General features: G+C 40.3%; 1 protein-coding gene across 1 annotated transcript; it reads right to left on the reverse strand.

Moving 5' to 3' along the window:
- Positions 1 to 1,284: 1,284 nt before the first annotated feature.
- LOC139574206 (lipid droplet-regulating VLDL assembly factor AUP1-like) lies at positions 1,285 to 10,218 on the reverse strand. Its single transcript, XM_071398563.1, has 12 exons — positions 9,979 to 10,218; positions 9,489 to 9,626; positions 7,965 to 8,115; positions 7,025 to 7,212; positions 6,523 to 6,595; positions 6,150 to 6,223; positions 3,069 to 3,135; positions 2,729 to 2,834; positions 2,450 to 2,593; positions 2,115 to 2,263; positions 1,880 to 1,968; positions 1,285 to 1,761 (listed from the first exon to the last, which is right to left on the reverse strand). Exons 1-12 carry the CDS (start codon positions 10,017 to 10,019, stop codon positions 1,671 to 1,673), a joined length of 1,311 nt encoding a protein of 436 aa, XP_071254664.1. The 5' UTR covers positions 10,020 to 10,218; the 3' UTR covers positions 1,285 to 1,670.
- Between the last annotated feature and the right edge of the window lie 6,025 nt (positions 10,219 to 16,243).

The following is a 16,243-nucleotide window of genomic DNA, read 5'->3' on the forward strand; positions in this document are numbered from 1 at the left end:
CATATTTATATTATTTTTTACCTTTGATTTGGTCTATTTTCTTGGAGGGAACAAACCAGCGACAGACTATATATTTGAAATGTTGAGGCTTTTGCTTAAGTGATTAAATGCCATCTTCAAGACAGTCATCCACTATCTGAATTATACGAGTTACAGGCAAAATATATAATCGTTTACCTTTAAGGTTCCACATAATTAAAAAAAAATCTGCAACATTCAACTAACCATTGTCAGGATGAAATCTCAGATTACAGATAGGCCTACTTGAATAACATTTTTTGTATCACCCATTCTTCCCTTCACTCTCCCGACTATGAGATACATACACATTGGTGATAAAAAAAAAAATCTAGTTACATAGAGATATTATTTTTGAAGAAATATTATTTTGACAATATTGCAAGATTATTTTTGCACTAGTTGGCTATACCTGCACCAAAACAGTATTTTTCCTTCATAGCTAGTTCCCCATCTTCTTAAATAGGAGCCCATTTGTTTTCAGCACTTTTATTTCATGACTGATCAAAACTTGTTTTCTCATGGCTCTCTTGTCTCTGTAGCAGACATATGGTGAGCAATAAGTTTGGAACATCAAATTGCAATCAAATCACAGTATTGAATCGCAACACGTATCTTATCGGCACCCAAGTTTTGTGATAATATATTGAGGTCACTGGTAATTTCCACCCCGTGTACACGATACTGCCACAGTGCCCATAGTGGGGCAGATAACTATAGGTGATGTACTGGGTTAGTGGCCTACTTCTCAAACAAGTGTATGAAAGAGGGAGAACAGTTTAAGGGGGGGGGGGGGTCGGCCATATGATCCTGCGGTGCAGAGGGGAGTGATATACCCGCTGCGCCACAAGAGCCTGGGCCTCAGGCAGAGACAGAAGAACACTCATATGCCACGCCTACACAACCATAACACCTCATTCACAATGGTGTGCTATTCTTATTTCGTCTGACTATTAAACATTTGTTTAATGTTAAGTTTCTTTAGCTAATCACAGGGATGATCAGCCTGTCTTATCTACTGCCAACAATAGGATTCACTTTGAATGACCTCCCTCAAAAGCTATATGCTCTAGTTTACGGTTTTATAGTTGGGTTTTTGACTTGATAATTACAAACGTTTATACACAAATGTATTTACTCTGAAGAAAAGTTCAAAAGTATGACATACACTGATTTTATGACCCAATGGTGCTTTGCATTCATTGATTCCAGCCAGGGTAAATCAAAGATAAATACTGGAATTGTGATGCTATTCAAGACAATCTCTTGCATTTATAAATGACTGATTTTATTGAATTTAAAAATGTATACTGCAGAAACACTTACTGACAAATCATAATGAACCTAAGACCTGAGGAGTATTCTCTGAAAGCAGAGCAAGATAGATTTAGTTTTTACCACCACCTCTGCCATTATAAAAATAATGAGATGTTTCACGTCACTGGGTCTTAATAGAAATTGTTATCAAAATAATATTTTTACCAGGACAAACAATTAAAAAGACATGCATGATTTCCATGCAAAAAATTATAAAAAAATACAAATAAATCCATTGAAATCTTCAAGTCTTCTTCCTGTACGTGTGGGTCAACAAAAACTCCTCTGCTCTGCATACACTCCAGTACACTTATTGTCTGTACAATTTTTTGATTTTAACAACTGTCATTCCTAACACGTTTCCCAGCAATCAGATCTTGTTCAGAGGTTTCGTCCTGCTCCAGTTCATGCTTTTCGATGTAGCGTCTAGAGAAAGGAGGGCGGAAACAACTAACAGAGTTGAAAAGTGGACAACAACGACTGAGTGTAAAATGTAGGTGAAATTATAAATCAATCCGAGATTGAATTGCAGCTTTGATCTCACCTTCTTGCAAACTCATACAAGGCCTCTTTCCTCTCTTGTAGGGACATGTGTCTGTCTACCGGTGATTTCCCAAAAGATTTGGCAGCAGGCTATGGGTCAAAATGATCAAAATCAGACTATATAGCAAACTCCTGATAAATAGAATAGCGTAGCAAGATGGTACATCAATTACTTTGCGAGCAAGGTAATATAGACTACCAGTGGACGTAAGACATCATTTAGATGATTGGCAAACCTTAATGGTGGGAGCAGGTGCAGCTGAAGAAGAGAGGGACCGCCAGGCTGGGCCTGGTGCAGACGTGGTGCCGCCTGTGGCCTCCACTGGGAACACCTCAGTGCTCTCCAGCAGGTTAGTGATAGTGGTGTCCACACAGTTGGTTTGCACTGTATAAAGGGTAAAGGGAAAGATTTAGGGAAAGCTGCAAGCTACTGTGCCTTTTTCTCCCATTGATCCTAATACAAACTCCATTTGAATAAAATTCACATGCAAATACAGGACTCGAGTCAGTGCACTGCTCATCACCATGCCAAATTCCCAGACACTGCACTGGAAATAAAAAGGTGGCATACCCAGGTCTCTGGTGATGATGCCAAGGGGGATGTCAGGCAGAACCTCCTTCACCTGCTGAGCCATCCTGCTGATCCTGAGCTCCTCCACCCCAGAGCTGCGGATCATGAAGCCCAGGGGAACTGGACGTGGTCTGGCACCCAGATCTGGACAGACAGCAGCAAATACACACCATCACCAATGGTGCCAACCACCCTCCAAGTGAGCATAACTTGCACCAAGGCCATGCTGTAGGAAGGGCCTTGTCAGGGAAGTTTTCTCCAGGGCTCTCCCTTACTTACTTGAGGTTGTGGTGCGCGGTGCAATGTGCCTTTTCCTCTTGATGTGCTCTGCTTTGTCTGCTTTGGTAATCTGTGTAGAGACCACGCTGAGCTCAGTGGCTAGAAGCTGAAAATGGACGACACAAAGACAAATCAGAGGACAATATAATAATTATTCTCTTTAGTGTTCCATATCATTGTGAATTTTCAGCTCCCAATGTGATAATAACTTGCAATATACAACAAACCCTTTGATAAGATACATACTTGCTTTGTTTGTTTGATATAAATGTGGGCGGTAGGGAATAGAAGGCAGTGCAGAATAAGGGTGTAAAAATTAGAATGACAAAAGGTTTTATACCTCTTGGACTTTGTTGGCAAACTCTTGAAGGGACTCTTCATCTTGTCTAGATACAGGGGGGAGCCATCTGTGAAAGTAAACAAAACAGGGTCTCTACAAGCCTTGTGAGCATTAATAGTGAACTTATTCTGCTTTCACAACGGTTTTACGGTATGTAAAAAAAAAAAAGTGGGCAATGTTTACATAACCCCCTTAAACAGGCCAATTTTTACGACATTCTTTCCTGCATACGCCTTTTACACCTCCCGTGCGCATGCCAATGACGAGTGGTTGTAGTTGTATGAATATACACCATCAAAAAAACATAGTTTAGGCAGGTCATAAGATGGATAAGACAAAATGTATTTTCAAAATAATGGCATACTGAGTTTAATTACACTACATGAACAAAAGTATGTGGACGTCGAACATATCGTTCCAAAATAATATGAAGTTGGTCCCCCCTTTGCTGCTATAATAACCTCCACTCTTCTGGGAAGGCTTTCCACTAGATGTTGGAACATTGCTGCGGGGACTTGCTTCAATTCAGCCACAAGAGCATTAGTGAGGTTTGGGCACTGATGTTGGGCGATTAGGCCTGGCTCGCAGTCAGCGTTCCAATTCATCCCAAAGGTGTTTGATAGGGTTGAAGTCAGGGCTCTGTGCAGGCCAGTCAAGTTCTTCCACACAGATCCCTACAAGCCATTTCTGTATGGACCTCACTTTGTGAACAGGGGCATTGTCATGCTGGCCCTCGCTTTGTGAATGGGGGCATTGTCATGCTGAAACAGCTTGGGGGAGGCCCTTTCCTGTTGCCACAAAGTTGGATGCGCAGAATCGTCTAGAATGTAATTGTATGCTGTAGCACTAAGATTTTCCTTCACTGGAACTAAGGGGCCTTGCCCGAACCATGGAAACCCATTTCATGAAGCTCCCGACGAACAGTTCTTATGCCGGCGTTACGTCCAGAGGCAGTTTGGAACGCGGTAGTGAATGTTATTTTATTTTTGTACGTGCTACGTGCTTCAACACTCAGCAGTCCCGTTCTGTGAACTTGTGGCCTACCACACAAGTTGCTCCTAGACGTTTCCACTTTACGATAACAGCACTTATGGTTGAAAAGGTGGCATCCTATGACGGTGCCATGTTGAAAGTCACTGAGCTCTTTGGTAAGGCCATTCTACTGTCAATGTATGTCTATGGAGATTGCATGGCTGTGTGCTTGAATTTATAAATAGCCGAATCCACTCATTTGAAGGGGTGTCCACATACACTATATATACAAAAGTATGTTATGTCCAAATGAATGAAATCAATAGTTCATTATTTTGTTCAACAAACAGACAACACACCTACCCCAATCACAAATACACTGAGTGTACAAAACATTATGAACACCTGCTCTTTCCATGACATCGACTATCTAGGTGAAAGCTATGATCCCTTATTGATGTCACTTGTTAAATCCACTTAAAAATCAGTGTAGATGAAGAGGAGACAGTTTAAAGAAGGATTTTTTTTCACCTTGAGACATAGATTGTGTCTACGCCATTCAGAGGGTGACTGGGCATGACAAAAGATTTAAGTGACTTTGAAATGGTGTATGTGGTGCCAGGCTGGTTTGTGTCAAGAACTGGAACACTGCTGGGTTTTTCACACTCAACAGTTTCCAGTGTGCATCAAGAATGGTCCACCACCCAAAAGACATACAGCCAACAGCCAACTGTAGGAAGCATTGGAGTCAACATGGGCCAGCATCCCTGTGGAACACTTTCAACACCTTGTAGAATCCATGCCCCGACAAATTGAGGTGTTCTTAATGTTTTGTACGCTCAGTGTATATTTGTAGTGAGAATATATAAGGAATATAACAGAATAAAATACAAATAATATTTTTCCCACTCAACTTGTGTCAAGGGAATGTGTAGAATCGCTGTCATAAAATAACGTATATTATTTTATCCATGCTTCATCTCTTTCCTATCCTCACTCAACTTTGCTAGCAAGCAGGCGTAAGGTCTTACATTGAGAGTACCTTCATCATGATACCCATAAAAAATAATAGCAATCCTATTTTCAACAGCATGTGAGTCTCGTCTTCATATTTCACAACCTCCGCAGGCTTTTGGAGTGGTCTATCCGCGATCTAGCAAAATAATAGGCCTACACTTCATTTAGGCTACATTATTGCATGCAACATGTTTCTGATCAGTGATAGAAGAGCAAATGAAATAGACGAGCTATACCACCTCAGAAAACCAGCCAGAAACCAATGAACCTATACAGACAGAGATTCAGTGAAACAAAATCACATTGATTGGGACAAGACAGTGAAGTCACTGGCGTTTGGTCGGGAGTAGGCCTAGGCTACTAAGCGACTGAACAGCAAAATAATCCACTTGTTAAAACTACATAACATAAAATTTGATACATGCCGTCAATTGCATTAGCCTACTTTATTCTAATATTTTCGTCAATCAGTGATATTTATTCCCACAGTAATTCTTTAGGGATCCATCCAGCTGTGGTTAAGAAAACAGTGCATGCTTAGTGGTGGGCTATGCAAAGTTTAGAACTAGCAGGAGGATGGTTAACTGGCGCTGCCTAACATTCATGAAGAGTTTAAGAACGTAGTGCATGCCAATGCCCCCTCAGGTTTACGACTACGTTTCATACTAAGCCGTAGGCAGAAGTTTACCGAAATCATTACTAGGCCGTTAGGCGGAAATAAAAAAGTTTCCGCTTTGATACCAGCAATACCTTTCAGGTATGAGGAAAAAGCGAAAAATAGTTGGCAGTGTGGTAAATTTTGCAGAAAAACATTTAGTATAAAAGTGATATTAAACTTTCCCCGCCTCTAATCAAGCTGAATGAAAAGTTATATTACAACACAATATATTGCTGATCTTGACAAAATGTTAACTCTGAAACAGCAAGACCATCACAAAAACCATTGTTAATTCTAGCAGAATCTTCCAGTGAGTAATGGACTGGACTTTAAGGGCATGCATAAAATGTGTCAATTATCAAAGTGATACCTTTACAAGGTCCAACCAGAGCCCCGACAAAGACAAGTAGTGAGAGACAGTAATTATTTAGTACCTTACATGGTACACTGTACATGGGACGAAAAAGGTCCACAACAGTTCTGTCAGCCAAAAGGACTCTGGCGTGCTCTTGAGAAAGAGGAACAAACTGCATTAGTACTTTCATTTCAGGAAATCCTCTGCATGTGTCTAACAGAATTATGTAAAGGCAGAGTGAAGAATCAACACAAAATCTTTAGGTCTATCACTGGCGTGAAAACCAATTTTACAAGAAAGTACTGGTCGTCTATGGACTGTTGGAGGAAACCTTCAATTTTTGAAAGACCAACTTTTTACACAAACACTCACCAAATGTAGATGGTTAAATATGCTATGAGTACTGCTTTTAAATTAATATGACAGAGGCAGTTTAGTTTTGATGGTATTACCAGAGCTACAAATGGCCTCTTCACTTGTAAGGCCACAGGCTGAATGGAATCAGTCATGGAGAAAGGCCAGGAGCTGAGGGAGATAAAACACAGGTTAGCTCAGTAGCTCTTAGAATCAGTAATACAGGGGCAGTACAGAGGCAGCTTACAGCAGTGTTGGCATTCTGCTCAGGACAGATTCTCCTCTAAAGACCCATTAATAAATCACTATTTCCATTTAAATTAATAACAGCAATAGTTCTGTGTTCTACTGGTGATTAGGGAAAAATTAAAAAACGTATTTGTATATACAAAGACTGAAGATATAATCGATTACAAAAACATTTGTCTTATACACAAGATAAATCCCATGGATAGTACTGATCTGCACATTATGCTTAAACCAGTGCTGTGGGGCAGGGACACTTTTGGTTTGATGAAAGAACACTTCAAACCCAAAGCGAGAGACAGTGAGAACTCAATCAGCTTGATGACAGGGATAATGCAGTGTGTTGTAGCTCACCTGAACTTCAGCAGGCCAGCGCGCCCGTTGGTGGTGTCCTCCTCGGGGAAGAGGAGCAGGGGCAGAGTTTCTGGAGAGGAGCAGTATCTCCTGAGGGACTCCTCCATCTCATCCTGGCCCGATATGGCACCTAGCTCCATGAAGCCTCTGGCCCAACACACGAAGCCTGCAGAGTCCTCCAGCATAGGCTGAGCAGAGGAACAGGTCACAAGTCATGGTAAAAATGAATAACAAACACTGGCTGATGGCGTAAGGTTGAGCTCCATGAAGCCTCTGGCCCAACACACCAAGCCTGCAGAGTCCTCCAGCATAGGCTGAGCAGAGGAACAGGTCACAAGTCATGGAAAAAATGAATAACAAACACTGGCCGATGGCATAAGGTTGAGTCAATACCGCTCTCTTTGTTCAGCTGGGCAAGAACAACCAATGATGTTTACAAACCCTGGATTGCTGATGCCATGTATTGGCCATTGAGCGGCTTTGACGCCACCGGTCTGCCATACTGGCACTCCCCAGTAGGAGCAGTCCTCTATAGGAATGAATGGAATTCTACAGTATTTCAATTAAATGTTTCAAGGACAAAATTACATTAGTCATATCTAAATAACAATGTTTTTACATATTTTTTTATGTTTAGCTCATATCATATAATGTAAAAGTATGCATGAAGGTGTCTAATTAAACAAATGTGGCAAAAACTAATATAGACATTAAATGCATTTCTATAGCTTCCAGAATATTTTTTACAATGGTGGGGGAGTGCCAAGATGGAGGCACAGTGGCTTCAACACAATGGTGAGGGAGAACCAAGATGGAGGCACGGTGGCTTCAACACAGTGCCCCCTATCAGTCATCTATTGTATATATAAAATCATTGAGAACAACTCAAGGAGCTCAAAGTGCAACACGATGCATAGATTCACTTCAACAAAACACTCACCGTATTGCAGGAAGTCAGAAGATTGACAATGTTGTGGTCAAACTGGGTCACGTGATTGCAGATGTACAGTTTTGTGCTTTTGTCTCTTGAACGTGGGCTGTTCTGTCTGACGTGCATACCAAGGACTGAGAACATTATTCTCACAATGAATCTGGAACAGGAAGAATTCTTTGAGTTTGATCCAGTGAACACAAAACAGGATAATATGTTTTAAAAATGGAGAGATAGTAGACAAACAGCAAATTTGCCAAGACTTCCCACAATTGGTTCCTTCAAATGTGCACCCTTCTTTGGTTGAGGCATACCCATATTGGGAGAAGCCAATAGCAGAGGTGCATAAAGATGGTGACCCCCATGTACTTTAAACTATCAAAAGAAAGAAAGTTGCACACTCCATGTATAATCTCCCAGCAATTTAATGGGTATTCAAAAGTGTGCGACTTTATTTTGATAGTTTATTCGCCGTTAGTAAGCACATCCACACAAACTATTATTCTGGTGTGCACCAGCTCATGTTTTTTTAGACCTCATGTACTTACCACAAATGCCTCGTTTTCTAAGTTTTTTGTATTGTACATTTATTTCCTTTATTATTTTTTGTGTCGTCATTAGCAAAGTATACATTGACCCAATTCTAGCTCCAGGTTGCCAGCAATTTGAAAAACTGAAAAAGTATATTGTGCTGATTTATTGGTGCATTGAACCATGTTTAAAAAACATTTAAAAAGCCATCGTTTAAATCCTCAGTGGACAGTGTACCCCATTCATAGACGCCAACTGCTTTAGCACCTATTGATGTTAGTATCTCCTGACCGGGGGAGTTTTTTTAAGAGCCCTGACGCTTGCTTTAAACATTAAAACCCATCGCTGACGGTGTTTTTGAAAGATAAGGAACATATCTTTCATATCAGCGAGAAATACTTTTCTAAAAACAAAAGGTTAAATACTACACACCTTTTATTCGGTTAATGTTCCCACACGGCCATATCTCCATGCTACATCGCTTATTTTAAAAAACAGACAGAAGACAAGAGGCGACCGCCTGTGCTAATTAGCTATCTAGTGTGCTCCAAACACCTGTGTGTAAGGGTAACTCTGGAAGTGTATAGGAAGTGTAGTTTAGTCAGATGGAGGCACCCATAGCTGAATGGATGTGTAAAACTGCTACAGTAAGTGTATCTTTTTTATTTGAAGGATTCTTTCTCTTCTGATGAAAGATAAAGGCCATTTTTGAAAGCGTTGATTATTGACGTGTCTAAACACAGCATCGGGATTGTAGTTCACATGAGCGAAGCTAATCGCTCAGAACTGTAGGGAGAAGTCAGAATTCCGCCTAGAGTTTAAGCACTATGGACAGCGGTTTAACAATGACATATCGACATCTTTATGCCCCTTCACCATTGTGCCTGTATGACAGATTTGTTTTTATTTTAAGCAGGAAGTCACCCCACTGTGTATGATGACGTCATTATGCTGAGTCAACCTAACATTTAGTAAGATAACCATTTGCAAAACTACCCTTACCTTCTAGCAAGACTGTCTGGGAGTGCACAGCTCACCAAAAACACATGTGCACCTACGAAGAGTCGTAGTAACATCAAACACAGGCCAACTGGAGAATAAAGCAACACCAGCAAAAGGACCAGTCCATCGTTTGGCAACCTGTTTGAGACAGACACAGAGACAACTCAGTGTTATCCTTGACAGGAAAAATATTCTGAGTCCAAGGGGACAGATTATATGCCTCTAACTATGAAACTAATGTAACTGCAACCGACCAAACTACTTGCTAGCTAGCCGTTAATGGATAATAGTATTGACATCTTGTAGGCTAATTTGCTTACAGTAACTAACAAGCTAAATGAACGCCAAGAAGACGGTGACTTAGCTAGCTAATAGCCAGAGCCGATTATGAGCAACACTATTGGAAATCTCTGCCATGGGTATCGGTGGACTGATAAACTAATTTAACTGCTAGCTAGCTTGTCTTGACAACAACACTTCTTGTTCTTACCGCTGGAAGTCAAACATCTGTTCTATTCCTCGAGTTTCCATTATTTCACCTAATCTGTAGGTTGAGAAAGTTAATTACACGCGTCACTTTCCTGCATACTACCTAATCAACCATTTAATTCGAAACGATAAAAGGTCAAACTGGTAACCATTTATTTGCTCATGTTGATGCTGGCTAACGTTTCCAGCTAGTCTACCTCGGTCGCCATGTTCAACGCTAGAAAGAGATCAGAGTCTCGTCAGCAGCACAAAAAGTACTTCCGGGTTACGGAATTTCGGAACATTTCAAAATAAAAGTCCCCATGTAACAGTATAACAATTATTCATGTTCATATTTAAGTGACATTTGCATTACATTTGTGTTTTAAAACATGTTCCAAGGTTAAATAAACGCCCCCAATGTGAATCACTGTATATGGTATACACATTGATTTATTGAGCAAAAACTATTCTTGGTGCCGCAGTAAAAGTGGGGTAGGGAATACTCAGTAGGGGCTGTATAATCTATATGGTGTCATTTCATGGGGCTCTGAATAACCCGCCATTACATTGGCCACAATTAGGGCTGGGTGGTATATTTTATTTTACGATATACCAATATACCGTATTTTACTATATATATTTACGATATAGTATTGATGCATGGACCGGTTTTGTTTTTTAACTTTACGTTCTATAACGGTATTTGAATGTTCGGTTTGTTAAATGTAATACGCCGTGTGTAACGTGCATTTTTTTAGTTTACTTCGCTAATTTACTTGAGTAATTTCTCTCCGCTGCGTTCCACACAGACCTAGCCCCGCCCCTGTCAATCAATGAGCGCATTTGTTGTTCCTGGAGCACGAGACGCTTGCGTTCAATCTCTGCATGGTCAATGCAGCACATGCAACAATGTTGATGACCAAGAGGCTGTTTTCACTTTGCTTCTCAATATAAGTCCACTAGCGTTCTATAATTACACTATTCTTAAATGACTTGCCTAGTTAAATAAAGGTTAAAGAAAGAAAGAAAAAACAAGCTTGGCACACCTGTATTTTGGGAGTTGCTCCCGTTCTTGCTCCCGCAGATCCTCTCAAGCTCTGTCAGGTTGGATCCAGAGATGTTCGATCGGGTTCAAGTCCAGGCTCTGCTGGGCAACTCAAGGACATTCAGACTTGTCCCGAAGGCACTCCTGCGTTGTCTTGGCTGTGTGCTTAGGGTTGTTGTTGTGTTGGAAGGTGAACCTTTGCCCCAGTCTGAGGTCCTGAGCAGGCTTTCATCAAGGATTTCTCTGTACTTTGCTCTGTTCATCTGTCCCTCGATCCTGATTAGTCTCCGAGTCCCTGCTGCAGAAAAACAGCCCCACAGCATGATGCTGCCACCACCATGCGTCACCGTAGGGATGGTGCCAGGTTTCCTCCAGACGTGATGCTTAGCATTCAAGCCAAAGAGTTAAATCTTGTTTTTCATGGACAGAGTAATTTAGGGGCCTTTCGGCAAACTCTAAGTGGGCTGTCATGTGCTCTAGGAAGAGTCTTGGTGGTTCCAAACCTCTTCGATTTAAGAATGATGGAGGCCACTGTGTTCTTTGGGACCTTCAATGCGGCAGAAATGTTTTGTTACCCTTCCCCAGATCTGTGTCTTGGCACAATCCTGTCTTTGACATGCACTTCTTCTATGGTATAATGGCGTTGGTAACAATTAAATGTGCATTCCGCCACCTACTGTGCAGATGGATAATAAGGATCCCAAAAAAGGAAAACATTTGGGTAAAAATAAATAAAATATCATACAAACTACCAAAAAAAAATTAAATACTAAAAATCAACTGGCTTTTCTGTACAAACCACATTCTAATCAGGTCCCAACACAGTCTCAGAAGCCTCCTGTGAGGGTGGGACATTTCCTAGCGACAAAAGTCCTTGATGTGCTTCTGCCGTGAAGTCTTGGAGCCCCAAAAACTTCTCAGCTGCAGATATAATGATATCCAGCTTCTTGGACTTCTTAAGACACTTGTGCTGTACAATTAATCACTGTGGCTATAAATGCCACAAAATCCACCTTCTTCACAACGAGTGTATCCAGATCACCCGATTGACTTAAAACACTGGCAACTAGTTGCATTGCATCCGCCGCCATATCTTCAACATTGTTGCCTCTTGCCCCTTCGACTCTCTTCAGCACCTCCACATAGGAGATCCGCTGTGCAGCCCTGGTCCTTGACACCTCGACCTCATTCCCCTTAACAGGGCACTCAAGGAAGTCCGGAGTATGATCCCCACCACAGTTGCAACATTTTCCATTCACAGATTCTTCAATATCATAATTATCTTGTCTGAAAACATTTGACACGTGACCATACCCTTTACAATTTCCACACTGTAATGGTTTGGACACAAATGCTCTCACCGCAAAACTTACATATCCAAGCTTCACACATTCAGGTAGAGTCTCCTCAAACAACAATGATATCCACAGGCTTTTCTCCTTCCTTCCATTTACCATACTGGTCAGGCAACATGCACTGACCACACCTGGGATTTTCTGACATAGGTACTCATCATTTATATCCAATGAGACTCCAGCTATAACTCCTTTGGCAGGTGCCCTGCTCCGAAGATCAATACATGTTACTTCTGACGTGGACAATTCTGCTAAATTCTTCAACACAATTTACCAAAACAAGGCTGCTTCTAGTCCCTTGATTGAATTCACCTTTCCCACTGCTTTCTTCACAGTCCTCGATATTACAAATGGATTTCCCAAAAGAATCTCCTCCAAAAATACGCAGCCCAATAAGGCTTAATCGGGCTGGTCCTTGTCTTCTACTACAACTTTTGCTCATTTTGTTCCATTCTTTGATTTCACTATTTTCCATTAATTATCTCACACACACTTCACTTCACTTCACTTCACTTCACTTCACTTCGCTTGCCGCTTGCCGCTTGCCGCCCTTCGGATTCAAGCACAGGCGCCATTTGCTACTTCTCCCAACCTGACATTCACTGTCAACTGTGGGACCTTATATAGACAGGTGTATGCCTTTCCAAATCATGTCCAATCAATTAAATTTACCACAGGTGGACTCCAATCAAGTTGTAGAAACATCTCAAGCATGATCAATGGAAACAGGATGTAACTGAGCTAAATTTCGAGTCTCATAGCAAAGGGTCTGAATACTTATGTAATAAGATATTTCAATTTTTTAATACATTTGCTAAAATATTTTTTTTTTTAAACTGTTTTTGCTTTGTCATTATGGGGCATTGTGTGTAGATTGATGAGGAGAAAAAAACGATTTAATCCATTTTAGAATAAGGCTGTAACGTAACAAAATGTTGAAAAAGTCAAGGGGTCTGAATACTCTCCCGAATGCACTGTATAGATTCTACAGACCCTAGTGAGTAATCCCAACCCCACTTTTACATCAGCACAAATAATGTTTTTTTCCTCTATAAACCAATATTTAATGTATAAAAGTGAACGTTATTGATTTTTATTTTTGACGGTATGACTGTATTTTATGTTTTTGAATAATAAAAGTTCAGAATTTGCTTTATGAGTAGTGCCACCCTAGGGTGGCAATACATACATTCTGAGTGATTTCAATGGGTCGTTCTCCATTCTGATTGTTTGGATCAGAAAGTTAAGATAAAATAAATATTTGGATTACCATGCTATTTCAAATGGCAATACATTCCGTTATGCAGCATAATGAACAACTTGACTTCCAATTTTGTGAGGAAGTTGCCAAAACTTTGCAATGACCAATTGGAAATCCCATTGTCATTAAACGTGGTGTCAAAAAATCGTAGGAATATGTGGGACAAGAATAGCGGTAACATTCAAAATTGTGTTATTCAGAGTGAGGACCAACCCTTTGAGCCCGTCACCCATATGTAATGAGATAGGAGATGAGGGTGACAGCACAAACTTAAGTCATTGTAACACAGAGTGGGGAAGAGAACTTGATTTAGTTTTAAAGGGGACTGTGACACATTTATACATGCTGTTGCTAGTGACAAGAAGGTGAAATTAAACAAAATGTTACAAACAGAATGTAAATGAGGTTCAGGTACAAAACCTATTGCCTGTGGAGAGTTTAAATCAGGGAATGTCAACTGCTCAAAGAAGACCCTCAGACTTCCAACTTAATATGCAAAATGTACACACTTTTAATGGTAAACAACCTGCTTCTAAACTTCATCTTGATGTAGCCAAGAGTTCATGTTTTGGAGTGTCAGTGGTGCAGCCCAATCAATCTCAGACACCCAAGATATTGGGAATGAATTCTACCACAGAGACAGGAAGTTGTGGTAGAGGTTTATCAGGAAATTGTAAGCTCTATGACAACTGAATCAGATGAATCAGATGAGCAGTATGTAACTGGAGAGGTTGACGTCAAAATAAGAGAGGATACATTGAAGTGTGTTTTGTCAGATGAGGCACATTTTTGGAAAGTTCAGGCATACCACTCTAAATAATAGTGTGTTTACGTTGACTCGTGACAATAGGGAGAAGGTCCATTCAGAAAGTTCTCATGGTTAGGCTATTTGCACCGCAGAGAAGCGGGGGTCCGGAAAAGTCAGCTCAGCAGCCTCTGCCTTTAAAAAAAAAAACAGTAGCAGTTGTGGTGTTTATGTGTGCTTATTCTCTAAAGCAGGAGAGGGCAATGTGAATACACTTTTTCAGAATGGCATGCAAGACCGTTTTACATGAGTTATCGTAGAGGAAATGAATTGAAATAAGTTTTAAGCTTGAATGATACAGCAGATTTATGAAATTAAGCTATATGCTTAATAATGAAATTATATTTAAATATGAATGTATTTATTTAATGTAGTGGTAGGCACCAATATCAATCATTTGATATATCGATAGCATTTGATATTGATATGAGCAAGGCATATCGTGATTGTGGTTTATTCTTCCTGTTAAACTACACTATTCTGTGACAAAAAGCATACATGACTGTTCCTGCATGTACAAACCCTCTAACAGACCTTCTCACAGGCTGCTTAGCATACTTTTAAAAAACTAGCACTAAAACAAAAATAGTCTGCTTAGCATATATAATTGCCTGCTTCTCATTGAATTAAAACTGTCTAGGTAAATTTGTCAGCAGAATACAGCTGTCCCAATGGACAATCCACAAGGAGTTGTCTGGACTTTACAGAAAAGTGAACATTCACACAGTTGCAATGTATTTTCTACGAACAGATATATCGAATCGAAAAATGTATTGCGTCGGGACCAATGGAATGGGTGGAGTAGAAAGTGTTGCTGGGTATTTATACCAGAGTCCCCTATGTATTAACACCATAATAGATTCTACAGACCCTAGTGAATAATCCCAATGCCACTTTTACTTTTGCACCTAGAATAGTTCTCTCTATATAAGACAATATGTAATGTATATGCCTATAATGGATTGCATCGGGACCATTGGAGTTGGTGGAGTAGAAAGTGTTGCTGGGCATATAGACCTCAGTCCCCCATGAAATAACACCATATATATTCTACAGACCCTACTGAGTACTCTTGACTCCTCTTTTATATCACCACAAACAATAGTTGTTCCTGTATAGTGCTATACTTGTACCGTATAGTTTCCTGGCATCTGTTTGACTACAGTAGAATGCCAGCAACACTCCATATTATTCAGAGTCCCATGAAATGACACCATATATCATTTCTACAGACCCTATGGAGTACTCCCCAACCCACTTTTACATTGGCACATAGAATAGTTTTTTGCTATATAAACCAATATGTAATTTACAGGCCAACAGTGTATTGCATTGGGACCAATGGAATGGGTGGAGTAGAAAGGGCTGTTGGGTATTTAGACCAGTCACCCAAGAAATAGAACCATATACAGTGGCTTGCAAAAGTAGTCACCCCCCCTTTGCATTTTTCCTATTTTGTTGCCTTACAACCTGGAATTAAAAATATATTTTTTTGGGGGGGGGGTTGTATAATTTGATTGACACAACATGCCTACCACTTTGAAGATGCAAAATATTTTGTGAAACAAACAAGAAATAAGACACACAAAAAAAACAGAAATTTAGCGTGCATAACTATTCACTAGTACTTTGTAGAGCCACCTTTTACAGCAATTACAGCTGCAAGTCTCTTGGGTATGTCTCTATAAGCTTGGCACATCTAGCCACTGGGATTTTGCCCATTCTTCAAGGCAAAACTTCTCCAGCTCCTTCAAGTTGGATGGGTTCTGCTGGTGTACAGCAATCTTTAAGTCATACCACAGATTCTCAATTGGATTG

This window comes from Salvelinus alpinus, chromosome 4 (assembly GCF_045679555.1).
Source record: "Salvelinus alpinus chromosome 4, SLU_Salpinus.1, whole genome shotgun sequence".
In the NCBI taxonomy this organism is placed as follows: domain Eukaryota; kingdom Metazoa; phylum Chordata; class Actinopteri; order Salmoniformes; family Salmonidae; genus Salvelinus; species Salvelinus alpinus.